This window comes from Thunnus thynnus, chromosome 7 (assembly GCF_963924715.1).
Source record: "Thunnus thynnus chromosome 7, fThuThy2.1, whole genome shotgun sequence".
NCBI lineage: Eukaryota > Metazoa > Chordata > Actinopteri > Scombriformes > Scombridae > Thunnus > Thunnus thynnus.
The window spans coordinates 16155150-16174627 of record NC_089523.1 but is presented as its reverse complement, the minus strand read 5'-3'; the positions used below and the strand labels follow the sequence as shown (position 1 = coordinate 16174627).

The window sequence follows — 19478 nt, the reverse complement described above, 5'->3', positions numbered from 1 at the left end:
ACTGAATTGCACTCTGTCTCTATAAACTGATCATAAAGAAACATGATCACATTTCACCAATTCTGGCTTCCTTACACTGGCTAACTTTTGCTGTATGAATTGATTACAAAAGTTTATTGATTACTTAAAGCCCAAAGAGGCTTCACCTTAAGTTATATATCTGACCTCTTATTGCCTTATGTCCCTTCCCTTGCCTCTCTTCTCATTGTTTCAAGGTCTAAACTTACACATAGAGTTGATTAAAAAAAAAAACCTCTGCACTACTATCTACAGTATTCTGCATGCTGCATGTAGTAATGGGTTGACAATAAACAGAGTCTGCTATCTCCACTTCAGCTCAACAGGGAAACATTGTCCGAGGGAACAAAAAGAGGGAATTTGATTCTATAAAAACTGTAAATGTGGCAGATATCCACTTGATATCAGACTGCTGAAGCCTCATATAAGCTTCGCATAAACCTTTAAATACATTTTTTGCACAAAATGATTTTGTGGACGCACTGTGAATTTTGGCCCCCACCACTTATATTGAAAGTTCATTTGAAGGGTATCTTTTAATAGCCTGCATGAACAGTAGGGATGATTACAGCGAGGAAAACCTATTTCAGTGTTCATGTGGGCACCTGACTGTTGTTTAAAGACAGACTTGTAAAATTGTGAACCTTTCCTTTAACCTGGGTATCCTCATGACAGGATGGACATGAGGCCACTTTGATACAGCAGGTGGCAGCATTAATCTTTCACGTTGCTTTGTAACCCGTCATTAAAACTACAACAGAAGAAGAAGAGCGGGTTCACTTCCGTGTAAATGTTATGAATGAGCCCCAACTTCCCTCTGTAGCCTGCTAACTAGTCTCACCAGTTAGTTGACAGCAAGCGCTACCATCAAGTCAGTAAAACATGGATTACACTGCATCTCAAAGTGGGTTCAGACAGCGTAAGTTACGTACGTGATTTAATCGATCAAATCAGTCTTTTAACGAAATTACTGGCTGCGTGCTAACGTTACATTTTGTGCTTGCTAGCTTCTCCTGAATTCAACGTAATCGAAACTGAATGGTGACGTTAGCTCGTTGTTTCAGCCGTTTGAGGCTAACAAAACGTTAACAAAGACACATTAAAATGTAAAATGAGCTCACCAGCGTCTAGCTACACTCATGCTAAAGACTTGCACACACTCGAGCTAAAAATGAGCTCCGGCTAGTCAGCTAGTTCACCCACCGGCACACATTACATCTCACTTTCCGTTATGTGTCCTCTGTATGGAGGTTTGAGCGACGTGACTGTGGGACACTTTGTCTTCACAGACATTTAAAAATTAAACTCCGGTGCTGTAATATAGCCAGCTAACGTGTTTGTACGTTGACATAAACTAACGCATGTTAGCTAACGTTAAAGCTCCTGTTTCCAAACTATCACTAATCTGGATTATGGTTTGGGGCATGAGCTTTGTATTTTAGTATTTTTACTTAAGGTTCCCTAAACAAGAATTTCTTGACAGATATCTGTGCATCACCTAAACGTTAACAAGTTTTCCCGTAGTACACACTGGAATATTTAATTAGCATTTATGATTTCCACAGCTACGTAACGTACTAGAGACAAGGCACACCAAGATGTTTTATAAAAGATAGAAATCACTGAGCTCATGTATGTCAGTATGTCACTTACAGTAGCTTTAAAGATGTGTTAGGGTGTGTTTGGACCTAGCATGGGATCTAAGGGGAAGTTTGAAACCAAAACTGTTTGCGACTCTTTAGCATGAAGTGATTTGCTCTTGTGACAAGTGTGTGGTAATATGATCTCTCCTGCCTCAGGGAATGGAAATAAAAAGAACTATGTCTGGCACAGCACAGAGTATTTGAGTGTTTACAAAATGTGTATTTTGAGGTTACACAATGCTTGCAATGTCTAACTGTTATAAAACCTGAAAACCCCATTTGTCTACTACAGATATTCACTCCTCTGGACACCCACTGTCTCCAACAATCACATTTGTTAGACAAGTGTCCCTGGTGATTCATGAACTATTATGGTGTATGTTAACCACTAACAGACAAAGCACAAACAGGGCTATATGTCACATTTTTGAGAGTGGTTTATGTCTATGATATGCTGTTAGACTTTAAAAACTAGCTCAGTAAACTTAAAACGGGGGTGAAAGCAGAGGCGAATGTAATTTTAAAATAATGCAAAGTTGCCTTACCTCATGGCTAGTGTGTGTATGTGTATGCAGGAAAGGGTGAAACACAGATAAGAAACTTTACCAAGAAATTGTTTCGTTCATGGTGCATGCTGGTTTCTCTACTTGTCCTGTAAGTGCGGCTGTCTTGCATTTGCAGCTTTATTAATTCCGTCCACTAACAAATGCCCAAAAATTCAAGAAGTGATTCAAGAGATTCAGATCTACTCATTTGTTTGACGCATCTTTTTTTCATAACCACCTCCCTTTTCCTTTCCTGTCACCCAGAGCCGAACATGCGTCAGAGAAATAGCACCATGGATGGTTCAGATGGTAGCCAGCTGTTTGAGGATACGAGTGGAGTTGGACTGGGAGCACAGACAGGATACAGGTGCGAGCCCTGCCAGCAAGGCTGAAGCTCTGCTGGATATTTAACTGTTGAATCAAACTTTGCGGAACTGCTGATACTGTGTGATTTCACAGCAGCAGCTCAGTGTTTAAATGTTTTGTCCAAAAGACAAGTCTGAAACATTTGTCAATTAATCAGGTCGTGTCCTACAGAAGGAAATTTTGACTCTGTGAATAAACATCCTAATTTTCTTTGTTAATTCAGCTTCTCAGTCTTTTGCATCATCTCCTCGCAACAGATGTGAATGTATGTTCGTTTTAATTTAGCTGATAGATCATAATCTTCTCTCAGCTGATACATTACCTTATGTTCTGTTGACAGGAACCAGATGGCCGGGCCTCAAGCAGCAGGTCTTACTGGCCAGTCCCTCCTGTCAGACCCCATGTCCAACCTGGCAATGGCGTATGGCAGCTCACTGGCATCACAGGGGAGGGAAATGGTGGACAAGAATGTAAGACTTACTGACAGATGTTTCTCTTGAATGAATCCTGCAAAAAATGACCAAGAATCATTTTTACATCTACTACCTAATGTCCCCTGATAATGAATGTTATCATTCATTGCCTGCCGGATGCAAAACATAACAAAACAGACAGAAACAGAAATTAAATAGTCTCCCCTTCTGACCCTAAGAGTAATGCATGTGTATATGTGTGTGTGTGTGCTCTCTCTTGTTTCAGCTGGACAGGTTCATCCCAATTTCTAAGCTGAAATACTACTTTGCCGTGGACACAGTGTATGTGGGAAAGAAGCTGGGTCTTCTCGTTTTCCCTTACATGCACGAGGTAGGTCTGCTCACACCTGCTGAATGTGCCCTGTTAGATCTGACAGTTTTCCCCATGAGGAGGTAACTCTGTTCATGTGGGAATATACAGATTCTTTTCCATGGGCCTCTGAGCTTTTTGAAGAAAGATCTGCTTCCAATTCCTAAATGCGTGAAATTGCTGTAGTCCAAATTTCCTTCTCTACATGTACACAGTAATCTTGGAGACCATATAATAGTTATTTCTTATTGGCCTACACATATTCCCCTCTGCCTAGATATTGCTCTATGCTTTTGCCCAAGTTTAGTCATCAAGGATTAAGCAGGTTTAAAGTGTGTTGTGTGTGTGTTGTAGAACTGGGAGGTGAGCTACCAGCAGGACACTCCTGTGGCTCCACGCTTTGATGTGAACGCTCCTGATCTTTACATTCCCGCCATGGGCTTCATCACGTATGTGCTGGTGGCTGGACTGGCCCTCGGCACACAGGACAGGTACAAATACCGCCATGTTTTTGTCAAGGTGATACAGGTGCCTGCAGAAGTGGCAAATGCACTCTTATTTAATGCTTTATGAACAATTAAATTGATGAAACTTATGGTCATTAACAGCTAGGTAGCAGCTTTTTGGCGGGGGTTTCTCCAAAACCAAAACAATCAATCCCAGAAGTATTTCCATTTTTACTATCTCCAGTATATTCGTCTGTAGAGGACTGAATCATTTTGTACACTCCTCAGATTTTCTCCAGAGCTGCTGGGGGTTCAGGCCAGTTCAGCATTTGTGTGGCTCATCATGGAAGTCCTGGCAGTCCTCCTGTCACTCTACCTTGTCACTGTTAACACCGACCTCACGACCATAGACCTGCTAGCCTTCTCTGGCTATAAATATGTCGGGTATTTATCTTTTTTGTGTTATTGTTCAAATTTTTATCTTCATTCACACCCACCCCACCCTCGGCTGCCCCATACCTTATTTTGATCATTCTGTCTTACTGTAATTCCTAGTTTTTACTTTTTAAAAGTAAAAACTAGCTTCTAATAGCCAATTCTTCTTTAATCCATGCTAAGGACAAAGCATTTCTTGACTTATCTTTCCTTTTCTTAGTGTAACAACTCAACTGTTTTTGAATTATGACATTGTGTCTCTCTATCTTCTCCTTATTTCTTTAGGATGATTGTAGGTGTAGTTGCAGGACTGTTGTTCGGGAGGCCAGCATATTATCTCTCTTTACTGTGGTGCTGTGCTGCCATCTTTGTCTTTATGGTGAGTAGCAGCATGTACTGTTGAGTTTTAATTATTTAACTTAATAATTTAATTTACAAAACAATAGTGGATGCATGCTCACCAGGGGGCAGAAAACACACTGGTACAGAGGAAAGTGATGGTCATGATAACTCACCTCTGGATATCTTCATCATTTAGATTTTACATTTTTAATTCTTTAGTGTGACATCACATGTTGATAAACCCTAACCCTAACTGGCTGTTCAGCTAAGATGGCACAAAGACAGTGAGAAAATGCAGCTAGCAGCTGTAATAATGCTAACCTGGACTGCACCAGTATGTTTGTTTTTTTCCACAAGTGTCTACAGAAACGCCCTCAGTCTCAGTACCGAGTGCCAGTATCAAATTCCTGCGGTCTGCCAGGAGAACCTGCCAGAAACTAAACATACGCCAGATGTCTGGTGCAGAAACGTATAATATTAGATGCCTGGACGCTGCAAACAATTATGTACTTTGTGCTGGAAATAATGATGGAAATTGAATATTATGCAATAAATGTTTTGCAATCCACTGGCACCTTACCTCTCAGCAGGGCTGTTATTGGTCCTCTGTTTGCACACACACCCTAAAATGACGTGCAGACAGAGAAGTCAAAGCATCCAAAGACACAAATACAGTTACAGACGTAAATGTACAACCAGTTTTTTGTAAATTAACCTCAAATTCCTTCAACAAATTCAGCTTATTCATACACTCCTGTGTTCACACATACATGCATCTATACATTCTTACTTTGTTTCTCTGATCCCCCCCCTTCATTAGCTTTGCCAAGTCCTTTTATCATAGGATTAATTAACTGTTTTCTAACACTTATTGAATTCCCTTTTTATGTTTGAGTTTTCAGACATAGTCTTTATGGCTATTTAATGTCTTTGTTTTTGCAGTAGAAGAATGTAAGCAAAGGTCCCTGGTGGAAAATATGAAATTTGATAAATGTAATTATACAAAAAAGAGCCTTGAATTGAAATCACCCAAGCAAATATATCGTTAACCCGTCTCAAGTCATCTGGTAGGGGGATGACTCAGCTGACACGTAGACATGTTTGTCTCTCTCTCTCCTCAGATCCGCACTCTGCGCTTGAAACTTTTATCTGAGGCGGCGGCAGAGGGGAGGCTGGTGAGAGGAACCAGAAACCAGCTGAGGATGTACCTCACCATGTCTATAGCAGCGGCACAACCCATCTTCATGTACTGGCTCACTTACCACCTCATCAGATAAAACCAGGAACACACGCACACACCCCTACACACATATACACACATATACTCACTAGTGTAGAAGATGATCTTGGCTGTCAAAATGCCTTCTCATCCCCCTAAAAACACAAACACATACATCAAAGAAGCTGGACCTGGATGAAACACACACCGGCCACAGTCGTCTTGGTAATATCTCATCACTCCCAGACTTAAAGACAGAAGTACACATTGACAAGACTCACTCCATCTATGCATGGAGCAGATCAACATGCTACAAGACAATTTAGAGGCTTTAACGTCTTTTCTCTCAGAGCACAGCCCCATGTTATTGGTGTTGCCTTTTTTTTGTCATTTTTATGTAATGTCTTCAAAACATTTGTAGCGAGAGCAAGTGGCTTTAAGTTGTTTTTTTCTATACTGTGTAATTATTTGTTAATTATGTTTTTTAGGAATATTTAAGTATGTATGTTTGTTTGTAGCAATATTATTGCAGAAGTCTGAAATCTCATGGGGTTTTTTTTTGAGCCAACAGAAGAAAAGCACACTAACCTCACACAAACCGTCCATTGAATGAAAAAAAAAAAAGTCAAAGCAGAGTTTGAAAGTGATCAACTGGACCTGCAAGAGATCAGCTGCTTTGGTGTTTGACTAGAACGACTTATTTTCTAGTCCGAATGTTTGGTTCGTGGGTGAGAAAATACCTGTTCTGTCATCTGGACTATGGTCTGTAAGTGTGGGTGCACTACCACCTCCATTTTTATCTGTTTAATTTTTTCGTATGTGCTTCGTTACATGTACGAGCTTTGCTGCCTGACAACTTTCGAATAGAAATATCAACTGTGTAAGCCACGATGACATGTCTGTGATTTTGATATCCTTTTAAAATTCAAGTAAATTATTTACTGCTTTTCATATTGAAAGTCAGATGGAATAAAGAAAGGGAAAAAGATGAGATGGTCTGTTCTGTGAAAATTGAGATACTTGAAATATATCAGAAATGCTTTCATTGTGCTTTGGATAATGTGCTTGTGGATCTTCTAATGTCACTATAAATCATACTGTCTATTCTCGTTTTATGTAGCCAGTCTTAACTCTCAGTCAAACCAGGGCAGGTTTCACTTTCACTTAAATTAATTCAGGAACTTATTCAAAATTCAGGATCTTTGCATTGTCCTCAGATGAAACTTTGTTTTTATTGATGAACGCTAAAATGCTTATGTCAGTTAACTGAGGTGCCAATAAATAAGTTTTTTCCAAATGTTGTGACAAGTTCTCATTTAAATAGAAACAGTGCAGCTGCAGCATCGCATTAAGAAGGATTCATTCTATGTTGCAGGTAATTTAAACATTTTTTTCATGATTAAACATGAATGGACCCACAGCCTTGACTGTCAAAGTACGTTGAAAGCAAACAACCTGTCAAATCACTGAATTGACTGATATTGTTCAGGTAAATAAAGTCTGACAGATGGAGCTACTCGGGTGTGAGCTGTGTTTTATGCGTCCATCGCTTTTCTAAAATGTGATTTCTTTTTTTTTAATCTCTGAAAACTCCTCAAGCTGAATTTGCATAACAGAATCATAATTAACCAGTTATGGAGGAAAAGGAGGAACGAACCCTTGAGCACCGACAACTACGATTTAATCTTGTTATCATTTCTGTACGAGCCCTGATTTGTTCCAGTTTTTAAGTGAAATGTGTTTTAAATTTGATTTGGATATTAGACCTGCTGTTGGCTACAAAATCAAGAATAGTATTTTATAAAGTTCACATAAAGTTTATTAAGTTCTGTCCACTAAGGAGTGAAATAAACCAGGAATTAACCAGAGGATTGTGTTGACAGGTGGTAAGAACAACATATTTCATCCTGTGCATCAAAACATGATTTAAAATAATTTTATTTCCAACTTGATAATAAACTACAATATTGCAGAGAAGAACATTGAACAGGATTAACATGATATTAAGCTACAAATGGCAGTAAAATAGTGAATTTCCTGAATAATACACATTTTTGTATTGCTATCCTTCTTAAATGACAAACATATGAAGATTTAAGCTTGTATATAACTTTATAACTGTACTTAATGCTAGAAATGTCATGATGCAAAGTGTCAGTGAGTGAAATTATCATCTCAGTGCTACAGAAATCATCTGAATACTTAACTAACTAATTTTCAAATGCAGGATTTCAGACTATTATTATTTCTTTTCTTGTTGTCTCTTTTCTCATATTTTCTACTTGTAATAGTTCATAACAGTTAAATTCCTCTAAACTGCACTCAATGTAAAAACTATAAACCAACAAGAATTCAAATGAAGGCAGTTATAATGAACACACCCCACACGCCCAGTTCCTAGTTAGAACTTAATTTACGACATTAAACTTTTGAAGAGTCTATATTTAGAAGGGAAAGTAAACATTACACTTGGCAGATTGTAGCGATAAAAATGTCCAAACTAACAGAAAATAAGGACTGTTTTTAAAATAGCCCTCACTTCCTCAGCCTGTGGTGTCTCATTTCTTTAAGAAGCCTCTGTTGTTATAAATAGCCCGAAGAAGCTTCTCACGCATTGTTCTCTCAACTGGGTATCTCTTGTAGATGGGCAGAAATAAAAGGCAATGGCAGGTGAGGGATTCTGGGAGGTGGATTTCAGTGGCATCGTTTAGGACAGCGACTCTCATCTTGATGCTCTCCATACCCAGGAAGGGGACACGATCGGAGCCTGTGAGGAACACTGACGACAGAAGCAAGGAAAAGATAATGGTAAATGATCTGATAGGGTTATAAATGGAAGCATCTTTGATTAATTAAAGATAAAGTTATTTTTTCTCTCCCTTAATTAAATCTGAAACTGCTAGAAAATCTCATAAACTGATACCTAATACTTACACAGGAATTTTTTCTTTTCCTCTGCTGTCAGTTTCTCAAACACCTCCCAGAAGGTCAGGATGTTCTGATGAGCAGCGTGGTACTCGCCTTCATAAACTGTGTTCTAATTGGAAAAATAAAAAGAAACAAATATAAACAGAAATCTAATGAGGTTTCTGAGTTATAGGTTCATGCTTGTGGTTTTCCCAGTGACTTCAAACTAAAGTATATCATTTACAATTGCTGCCGAACAATTTCCAAAGCAAACCAAGTTTTACATTTGATTTCAGTTCATATTTGTGCAGTAAAATAATCAGTATATATAGACTTTTACTTGTCTATGGACAGGTGATCATTCACCTAGCATGAAGTCATCAGTTTTATTGTTTGGTAGAGTTAAATTGTGATTTGTGTCTTCTTGTGATTGTAAAAATATATGAAACCACCAAAAAGCAATTCATTCTTGAGCTGTGCCATCAGAAGGTCAAACAAGAAAACATACAAGAAAGAAAGTATGGACACTGAAACTGATGATGTGAATTTGGAAGCTTCTTGCGTGAAATTAGCTGCTGTTTGGCAGCTGACTTACAAGTCTTGGATGACTTACCTACAAGCACTTAAACACACAAACACCAAGTTTTAAAATTGTTCCTGCTCACATCTCAGAACATAACTTAACTTCTCTCAAGTTTCACCTCTCTGTAAATCTTAAAACTTATGGTATGTGTAAGAAAACTGTCAGGAGTAATGTAACATATACACATTTTATAGTTAATGTGGTTTTATGTGCTTATATTGAATCTTGTTTGGCATGAAGATGTTCTTTTTATGTCTTGTTTGTCTAACTATCCCCATTCTGAGCATCCATGTATGTAACAACAGAGTTCAGTGTCTATGTGATTTGTGCAGAACTCTATTTAGTTGCAGACTTTACTCTTTTATCCTCATTAAATTCTTCACTCTCTTCAAAGTTCAGAGGTCAAAACCTGTTGCAGTTTTCAACGAACCTGCTTGAAAACCTCCCAGTCGTAGTTTTCTTGTCCCACCATCACTGCTTGCAGCTCCTCCGGCTGGAAGAACTCCACCACGTCGATGTCACACACCTTGAAGAAGCCTCTCTTGAACTCTTCGAACACTCGCTCCACTGATTTGTTGAAGGCATAGTTGACATAAGCCTCCACAAACTCTTTCCTATTAAGAAAAAGAACTGTGTGTTATACAAGTTGCTTCAACCAAGTCCATCACCTATAACACTGCAATGAACAGTATCGCAGTATATCATTTCTCTTAAATCATGTAATCCAAGAGTAACTCCAAACTACAGGAAGTCTTTAATGAGAAAAAAAAAACATTGTTGCATTTCCCTCTGTGGAGTAAAGTCTGCATGTATGACAAGCAGGGATTTTAAAAAGTAACATGCAATATCCTCCCCAGAGTGATGTAATGTTATAGTTTTGAAGTAGTCATAAAGCATGAACAACTTTTGACAGCTAGATGGCAGCAAAAGCAAGATTAAGCCAACATGAGTATTGGTAATTTTGCATTTGACACCATTACACAGATAGATAAAATCCATGCTTTTGTGAGTGCTGTGAAGATTGTTACATACAGTTACTCTTCATAAACGTACTTGTTTGAATCCGTGAGAATTTTTCCAGGTTCTTTCGGATCAAGCTCAACTTTTTCACCAGCCCAAGGCACCTGTAAAGAATAATAACTAGATGTAGACTGGAATACTGCAGCAACACACGTATGCATTAGAGTGGTATGAAACAACACTGGCGATGGTCCCAACTGAGCTACACCTACAGTGAAAGAAGTGTCCATGTCTGCAAGCACATCAGGAGAGTAGTCCTCTAATATGCACCGCAAACACCTGAAGACAGAAGACAGTAAACATTTGAAAACAGACTTTTTATCAGAATTTATCAGACATCTGCCTCTCTGATCTGACATAGGTTCAGGGTTTTTTTTGTTGTGGATTATTAAAAGGCCTCTCAAAGGTATTCATGTCAAACCTCTCGACATGGTGGGACATAGGCTTTGTTTCAAGGAGCCAAAAATGTTGGGAAACATTTGATTCAAAACTGTAAGGTAAGTGCCACAATTTATCATTATTTCCAGTCTACTTGAGGCATTAGATATAACATTTGGTGACAGAAGAAAAACTGTAGATTCAAACATCAACCAAACCAATGATTTCCCTATTTTATATGAAAAGAGGCTAAAATATAGCCACATAAAGATACAGTATGTGCAAAAGCAAACTGCAAAGCAGGTCTGTGGTGCATTTTTAAACCCATCTTACTCTCCCGTTACAGGATCAAACTCCTTCATGTCGTCCAGTGAGGGTTTGATATTGCGCAGCTTCTTGAAGAGAACCAGCGGGAAGGGCAGGCGGACAATGTTGTGGTTGTAGAGAGCCAGGCCACACAGGACTCCAAACAGGAAGTAACTCTTCTCCTCCATTTTTGGCTTGGAGACAAATGCATAAGGATTTAGTATCAGTTAATAACCCTCTAGTTTTTCGTAGGAGGATGAGGTCAAATATATACAGCATGTGTTGCTTTAACTTTAACCACATCTCCAGCTGTTTTGAATAAAAGAGTAAAAACTGTTAAATGATGTGAGAACATTCATGTGATAAAACAATATTTTCTTAACATCTGATTGCAGTTTTACAGCAATCATCACACTTGTACATCATATTCATATATATTAAAAGCATTTTGTAGCCACAAATAAGCTAATTCAATAGTGTCAGGATATATATAGAGGTAACAGTTTGAAGTTTACTGTGTCTTGAGGGATTTTATTTGTATAGCCCAATATCACAAATCACAAATTTGCCTCAGGGGGCTTTATAATCTGTACAACATCCTCTTTCCTTAGGCCATTGATTCGAATAAGGAAAAAGTCCCTAAAAAAAAAACCTTTAATGGGGATAAAATGGAAGAAAGCTGTTTACAGGTCCATGTTTTTCTCTTTAAATAGCGAGTCTTACCCTGGGAGGGAACCAGGCCACAGTCTCCTTCTCGTTGTACATGATCAGGTCAGACTTTGGATCCATCAGCTCATCAAACAGGTGGAGGAAGAGGTCCTTTCTGTTGACCATCATCACCTTTCTGTCATCCACAAATTGCACCTAGGACCAAGAGAAAAATAATTTTTTTTTCAATATCCTGCTGAAGCATCCTTAAGCACAAACTGCATTAGAATCCGCTCAGATTGTAAATGTCCTTTATGTAATGATGCAATGCTCAAAAGTTGTAGCCATTTTGTGTTTGGCTCTGTTTTCAAAGTAGCACATACTAAATAAATATCAGCTGAGTGCAAATGTGCCAATACATTTCTTCTCACCTGCCAACTAAAAATCTTTTAGTTGGCAATTTTGTAAATTTTCCACTTAAAAGGAATTATATGGCAATGGCCAAAAAAATCTTTGACTTCTTTAAATAAATGGGATGTGAAACCACATTTTTGTATGAACTAGTTGATCAAGCAAACTCTTACAAATTCATAATGACTTACTCTGGCAGCTCATTGTCACACAATCCTCTAGTTGCTATAATTGACAAGAAAAATTGACAATTTTTCTTCTTTGGTCAATAAAATTTCACATTATTTTAGTTCTCAATACAATAAAACAAACTTATTTTCTAATTGGTATTTGTATACTTCCTGGCAGTTACTTCTGCATATTCCTGCTGTCTAGTTACCTCCAATTTTAGCTTTAATTTTCACTGTATTTGGCAATTTGGCTTTACAACTTTACAGGAAGAAAGTGATTTAATTTCTCTCTTATGAAGTGAATGAATGAATGAAACACTAGCTACCACATTTGGCCTCTGAACACTTACCGAAAGCTCCTTTTTGAAGGCGCAGTGGTCTGCTGCACCGAGCTGTCTGAAGGTGTCTTCCAGCAGGTGAGTTCGTCTCAGAGTTAGCTGGAAGACGGGGGCTGTAGCAGAGTGTAGAGACTGTGCCAACAATTCATCAGGCCACTCTAAAGCCGGATCATGAACGATACTGTGTGCTTTCTGTAATAACAAAACCCCTTTTTTAATCAAGAAAGCTGCAACTAGATGTAAATGCAATTTCAATATAATTAGACGGTGAAATGGATGTTTACATTTATGGATGCAGACCTTCATGTTTATGAACAATTTATTTGTCAATGCATACTATACCTTCATTATGAACGCAAAGACATTAAAGACCGCCACCTTGCAAACCAGATTGAACAGGAACGGGTAGCGACAGAAGATGGCGGGTGTGTTGATGTCATCCTTAAAGAAAATATCAATAGTTTAAGAAAAAAGAAATTAAAAGTACCTCAGACATACAGTATAGTTTGCCTGAAACACTGCAGCATCATGTCTATTGTACTGTATGTTTTCACCTCCACTTTAGAGAGTTCCCACCAAAGAGTGACGTCCACCACCGGCTGCACATTTCCAATGATTTCCTCTACGTAAAAGGTGCTCAGTGGGACTTTGTAGGACTTTCCAGTTTTGTTTGCCTGTAAAAAAACATATATATATATTATATAAAAATAGTTACACAAGTACATAGACATAATTTTTTCATTCAGTAAGAGATAAATGCATTTATTACTTAATAGCCCATCAAGACCCCTTTGCCAGGCCTTCAATGGACAACATGCAGTTTTATCACCTTGAGCTCTGATAACTTGTGACAGGCATTAGTCAGTATTTATAGGTTAAACAATTAGCCAATTAATAAGATAGACGGATGTATTTTAAGTCACCATGTGACATAATTGAATGTATATCCTTTAGAAAATGATAGACCTATGCTCAAGAAAATACCAGCATTTCTTCTTCACTTTCTGAAAGGTTCAATACAATCAACTCTCTCTGAACCTTTTGGGGTTTTTTTTGTTTTTTTCAAAAATATATTAAGGGTCAAATTCTGTGTTTAGGAGTCCCATGGTGAAATTTTTGATTTCATATTTGATTACAAACAGGCAAACGTTTCATAGATTTGAGCCTGAAATAAAAACATAGTGCTGACTTTGTAGAGTAGTTTGAGGGCCTCCAGCAGATATCTGACTCCTGGGTTGTGAGTTTCCAAGAGTCCGTTTTTCAGCATGAAACCCAGAGCTTTTTTGAACACCAAGATGTGCTTCATCAACATGGAGGATGTCAGGGAAGACCAAAAGGACCCTGCAGAAAAAAGAAAACATACGGTATATTCACACATCAGGTGAAGGAACACAAGATATTAAAGAGCAAAGTAGAGTCTGATTTATATAGTTTTATATTGGATAGGTTGTATCCAAAAGGAAATAGAACCTTTACATTAAAGTGAAAATTTGGAATAAAATAATAAATATCTACATATACTGAACAATTCTGTCATTGCTATATTCTATATAAAATGTCTAAATTTATGATGTTGGTCAATCCTGTACAGTAAACTTTGGACCAAAATAAAGTTTGATGGAGTTGTTGTTTACTTAGTGTTTTCTGAGTCTTCTCGCTCAGTTCTCCTATAATGACAGCCAAAGGCAGCGCCCCTTTCATGACGTTAGAGTCCTCTTGAAGAAGGGGGCATGTCAGCAGAATCAGGATGACTTCTGGTGATTTTAGCTCATTCATCGAAGTCGCAAGCAAATCGATCAGGAAGTTTAGGTTCACCTGCATGGAAAACAGATTCATCAGATAACATGGCAATGTTTATGAATCATTTTTTGAAAAACATAATCTGAATGACATGTAAAGATCATTTAAAGGATGTTCTCAACTGTTTGTTTGATCCATGGTATTGCCAGGAGCTGGTCGAAAGCTTGGCTTGCAGCCTCGAGGTCCACAGTTAAGGCACCTGCTTCTGATGGAAGCCCACTGACAACAAAAATAAAGCAGAGCATTAAAATAATGACATAAACTACTAGAACATCACAAAAAGCAGCAAGCTAAAAGGAAAAGGACTCACTCTGCTTTTGTGAAACTCGCAACAAGACTTGAACTTGTGAGAAACATCGAGGAGATTTCTCTGTCGGATAAAGAGAGAAATGCATTGGGAGAGCCCTCTAAACCCTGCAGTTACTGTATATAAGACTGATATTTCATATGTGCATATGTACAATAACAAACAGTGATGAAAAAGGACCTCTTTGCCTCTGTGGTGCCTTGTTTCATTGACAGCCATTTTTTCAGTTTTGTCTCATCAAGCCGCCCAGTTGTCTGATGTTGCTCCAAGTTCTTAAAAGACAGAAATTAACTTTTGAGGCATGGGGACGATCCAAGTGAATATCAGTTTAGGTATTAGTGTTTTTCTGTGGAAATCAATAAAAACAATGGACGTCTAATGGTTTAACATATTACCTGTGTAGGTGAGGTGTAAGTGAAATTTGTATTCCACCCAGCAGCTATTTTCAAGCCTGTTAAGTCAAAGAAATGGAAAAAAAATCAAACGTGTCATTCGGATCTGCCTGTCTTATAACGTTTAACATAAACCAATATGTGATAGAATGTCTACTTCTACAGAAAACATAAATGATAAAGGAGTTGTTTTTCAAATTTCGAGATACTCAAATATTCATTAAATTGAAAATTCTACTCCCGACAGTCGCTATCTAAGAATAAAACACCTTTAACTTAAAAAATTCATCCAATGACCACCATGTTGCTGCTACTGAGGAGGCACCCTGCATCTCCTGAGATAATTGCAGATTTTGGGAGAAATGTGAACAACATTGAAGACAGATCAACCCCAACCTGCCTTATTAAAATCAGCTAATCAACACATTGCACATTCATTCATACATACCTGTGGGTACAGCTGCTGCACTGTCAGTGGTCCATGGAAGTTGTACTAGAGTAGGAGTCAGGCTGCCCTCTGCAAGTCCAGTCCCAATTTGACCTTTGACCCCATTGCCAAAAGCCCACAGCTGGCCTGAAGAGCCCAAAATCAGAGTGTGATGCCTGTAAGACATGAACCAATTAACCAAAGCACTTATTTTAAAAAGAAACTTAAAATGTTGTAAAACTATTCTACGAATTAATGAAATATTACAAGTATTTAGTCAATTTTCTCAAGTTAAAGATTCTTGAAGTTATTGTAAACAATATATCATGATTGTGTCACTTCAAAAATGGCCAAATTAAGGGAAAATATCAGTTTTGGTGTTCATGTATAGTACAGTAAGCACAATAATTTTGTTTACCTGCCACATGCAACCTGTGAGGCTGGTCCATCCAGACCATCAACAAGTCTGGGTCTCACTTCATTCGCAGAGGAGTTGTGACCAAGCTGACCGTGGGCTCCCTCTCCAAAAGTGAAAACTTTGCCCTCCTAGGAATTACAGCATCACACAATAACATGAACTAAAGAGCGACACCATAGGTTGTAGCACCGTAGTCATTTGTTTGGAAACTGGTACCTTTGTTAACACTGCAGAGTGAGCCTCTCCACAGCTTATGAAGGAGACACCAAGAGGTCTGAGAGCAGGTACCATACAGATGTTGAACCTGCCTGTTCAAGATGATAAGAAATGAAAAAACAAGGGACAGTATGTTTAGTTCAAAATGATAATGAGTTTTTTGATATTTTAGATACCTATCGTCTCCTTAAAAAGTTCTACGTAAGTACATAGTACATTGTGTGACACAATGATGTTCCATATTTAATATTAATTATATTTTTAATAATTAATTTAACTGTTTTTGTCAAGTGTTAAAATTGCAGCAGTCATGACTTTCTTTGCCTGTATTGCCTGAGTTTGTGATTGAATTATTTGTACCTTTCTCATCAACCCTGTTGAGCCCCAGCTGGCCGTCTTTATTTGCCCCGCAGCAGTACACCTGGCCTGAGAGTGTGAGGACCAGAGTGTGGGCCGCTCCGGCCGATATCTGGGTTACTGCTACGCCCATCAGGGCACGCACCAGGAGAGGTGTGTACTGCAGTGACACCGCCTTCCCCAGACCCAGCTGGCCGTGACTGTTTAAACCCCATGAGAAGACATCTCCTCCTGGACAGGAGGAAACAATGCAGAAAAATCATCCTATGCTACAGAAGTCATTACTTAAGTTAATTGATGGAATAATCTGCTAATTTGTCATATTCAGCAAACTAATTTGCACACACAGTACAATACAAGTGGTGTTAATCGGAAGCTTGTAAATTATGAAGCATATGGAGGAGTTGCAGTAGCCTCAAGAAAATGTGTTTCTCCTCAGCAGACACATTTATGATCATTATATAAATCTAATCAGACCATCCACTCTATTAGTCATCCACTCTACAACGAAACCTGTGGTGCAAGTTTTTTTTAATCTTGCACTTATCTTGAGATTATGCTCACAAAAATGTGTGAGCAAAACATGATCACAGGTGCCAAGTGTAATGTGTTATATGCTCTGAGTTTTTTGAATACAGTTTATTTTTCAAATATTTAACCAGGACAGTCTCATGGGATTGAAATATCTCTCAGCTGTCTGGTGCAGCAAGAATTGTTGAAGCTGAAATTGTTATTAACATTTAATTAATTACTATGTGCCTGAAGGGAAAACTGGATTTGGCACAGTGATATGGTGACATATGAGAATAAAAACACTACTACATTAAACATCAAGCTGTAAAACTAAAGAGTTTACACTGTTTCACGTAAACACACTGAGAGATGTCATCAGGGTGTTCAGTGTCTTACCTCTAGTCAAAGCCAGGGAGTGTGAGTTTCCACAAGCAACCTGAATCACCGGCACTGCTAGTGGCACAGGCACCTGACTGTATGTTCAGACAAGACAGGACAGGACAAGACAACAGATAATAACTAGGAGTAATAAATGCAAACAAAATAAAAAGTCAAGTAAATGGAATTCAATCAATATACATTATATTACATTATACAATACCTAGGCTATATACAATACATGAGATGATAATAGGCTAAACAATGGAAAAGAGTACTTTAAGATTACTTTTCTCTCATACATTTATTGTGTTTTAGTCAAAATGTTTCTCCATGTTGCTTTCAAGAACATATCTATAGAATGAGATCTTGCCTTGGTCTGTGACTGTTGTACATTGGATCCGTCCCTAGCTGGCCATCCTCTCCCGCCCCCCAGGAGTACATGTGTCCAGATGCACACACAGCCAGAGAGTGGTCCTGACCACAAGCAATCTTCACCACCTCACCCAGTCCCTGCACACGACCTTACACCAGATGACAGCACACAAACACACAAATGTCAAAAACGCACATCTAGACAATACATTCAATGCAATACTGTAGTTATCAACTGGGTAAAGATGTGTTATAAGTTATATAATATCTGACAGACAAATTCAAATGTAACCTTTAGCATGACAGGTTGGTGCCATGTGAAATTAGCTGCAGCTACAGCACTAAACTGCTTTTTATTGCATTAATAATCATAATTCCAATAATACACAACTGTGCAGTAGCTATATAATAATACAAGACAAGAAAACAAGACGTAGGCTACACCATTCTGCGCAATGAGTTCTTTCAGTACATTTTTACTGACAATACTTTTTACCAAATTTTACTTTTAATGCAAAGGATCTGCATTTATATGCTCGCTTTATTCTTCAATTTACCGAACTAAACACCAAAGCTAACCAGCATTCCCAAATATTGAATGCAACGCTATTTGACCAGTTGATATTCAGTAATCAACAGCAAACTTCAAAATGTCGAATTTTCCTAACTGCACTTGAACCAAACGCACTTGAAAATGCAGCTTCTAGTTAACTTTCATTGTCTGGACTGACGAGAGGGAAACGAAACTGAAACAAATCTCACTTGATGAGCCTGCGTTATGTGTTTGTTTGTGTGTGTGGTGATGATTCATAACTTTAGATGGCAGCTGTAAACTCATTAGGCGCACAGCTAAGGGGAAACAACACCCTAGGAGTAAATTATTGATAAGACTTATGAAAAGGTACCAAACAAGTTCGATGATGCTATAAGTTAAAGCTAAGTTTACATGTTATGAGGAAAAAAGGAAAAAAAACGTTACATTAAACGTTATATAACGTTATTTAAGTTAGTTTAGTTAGGGTATTTTAGTTATATTGACTATTCAACTTAACAAAAATATAAAACATAATTATTATTATATTAGCTTACATGGATATTTCTTGTTATGTGAGCTACGCTGTTGCCTTATTATCATCATAACAAACTTATCATCATTACTTACCTGGCGTCCTTCCATCTCTATCACTATTTCGTCCAAGTTGTCCCTGTGAGTTGTGTCCACAGGATAAAACGTCCCCATCTCTTGTGAGGAATAAACTGTGTCGCTCCCCACAGCAGATGTCGGTGATGACACCGCGGACAGACCAGGACACGGGACTGTGGGCTGCCTTTGGACCGAACTGTCCACTGGAGCTGTCCCCCCAGCAGTACAGCTGCGCCATGATCTCCATCTGAACTGCACTGACGAGTTCACAAACTCTTTTTGTCAGCTGGTGCTGCCTTCAAGAGCTATCGGAGATGCCAGTGTCATCATCAGAAAAATCTATGAGAACCAAGTCATTCTGCTGCTGCTGCTGCGTGTGGAAGCTATGCGGTCGGAGCTTTAAATAAGTAACATAGTAAATACTTGTGTTACAGGGTAAAATTACCTCCGAGCAAGAGTAAGCAATTTACCACTAGTTGGATACCGGTATGGCTGGAGTATTCAAATTTACGAGTTTAACAGTGACTCGAAAGGCACCATGACAACAACCGTAATTATCATGAGAGGAGATGATATCTGTTATTTCGATGCCT

The 19478-nt window shown here is 38.3% G+C and overlaps 2 protein-coding genes across 3 annotated transcripts; one reads left to right on the top strand and one right to left on the bottom strand.

Moving 5' to 3' along the window:
• The first annotated feature begins 778 nt into the window (after positions 1 to 778).
• Positions 779 to 6785, top strand: yif1b (Yip1 interacting factor homolog B (S. cerevisiae)). 2 transcript variants are annotated; one of them, XM_067594604.1, is made up of 8 exons: positions 779 to 937; positions 2471 to 2573; positions 2913 to 3042; positions 3272 to 3376; positions 3710 to 3846; positions 4090 to 4245; positions 4522 to 4615; positions 5700 to 6785. In XM_067594604.1, exons 1-8 carry the CDS (start codon positions 901 to 903, stop codon positions 5853 to 5855), a joined length of 918 nt encoding a protein of 305 aa, XP_067450705.1. In that variant the 5' UTR covers positions 779 to 900; the 3' UTR covers positions 5856 to 6785. The 2 variants fall into 2 exon arrangements, with proteins under 2 accessions (XP_067450705.1, XP_067450703.1); XM_067594602.1 differs by having other exon boundaries at positions 785 to 946.
• Positions 6786 to 7717: 932 nt separating this feature from the next.
• On the bottom strand, positions 7718 to 19152 carry LOC137186002 (probable E3 ubiquitin-protein ligase HERC6). Its single transcript, XM_067594601.1, has 23 exons — positions 18904 to 19152; positions 17740 to 17890; positions 17385 to 17461; positions 16479 to 16706; positions 16119 to 16210; positions 15903 to 16030; positions 15506 to 15660; positions 15061 to 15116; positions 14846 to 14937; positions 14669 to 14728; positions 14481 to 14577; positions 14193 to 14373; positions 13748 to 13899; positions 13113 to 13232; positions 12901 to 12999; positions 12571 to 12750; positions 11715 to 11855; positions 11019 to 11185; positions 10520 to 10586; positions 10341 to 10411; positions 9718 to 9901; positions 8732 to 8834; positions 7718 to 8576 (listed from the first exon to the last, which is right to left on the bottom strand). Exons 1-23 carry the CDS (start codon positions 19130 to 19132, stop codon positions 8356 to 8358), a joined length of 3051 nt encoding a protein of 1016 aa, XP_067450702.1. The 5' UTR covers positions 19133 to 19152; the 3' UTR covers positions 7718 to 8355.
• Between the last annotated feature and the right edge of the window lie 326 nt (positions 19153 to 19478).

Coding starts and splice junctions, on each gene's coding strand:
- yif1b (XM_067594602.1), top strand. CDS start 901: ATGGATTACACTGCATCTCAAAGTGGGTTCAGACAGCGTAAGTTAC. Junction 2,574..2,912: donor GGAGCACAGACAGGATACAG/GTGCGAGCCCTG, acceptor TTCTGTTGACAG/GAACCAGATGGCCGGGCCTC. Junction 3,043..3,271: donor GGGAAATGGTGGACAAGAAT/GTAAGACTTACT, acceptor CTCTTGTTTCAG/CTGGACAGGTTCATCCCAAT.
- LOC137186002 (XM_067594601.1), bottom strand. CDS start 19,132: ATGGAGATCATGGCGCAGCTGTACTGCTGGGGGGACAGCTCCAGTGGA. Junction 16,031..16,118: donor ACTCTGCAGTGTTAACAAAG/GTACCAGTTTCC, acceptor TGTAATTCCTAG/GAGGGCAAAGTTTTCACTTT. Junction 15,117..15,505: donor TGCAGCAGCTGTACCCACAG/GTATGTATGAAT, acceptor TTGACTTAACAG/GCTTGAAAATAGCTGCTGGG.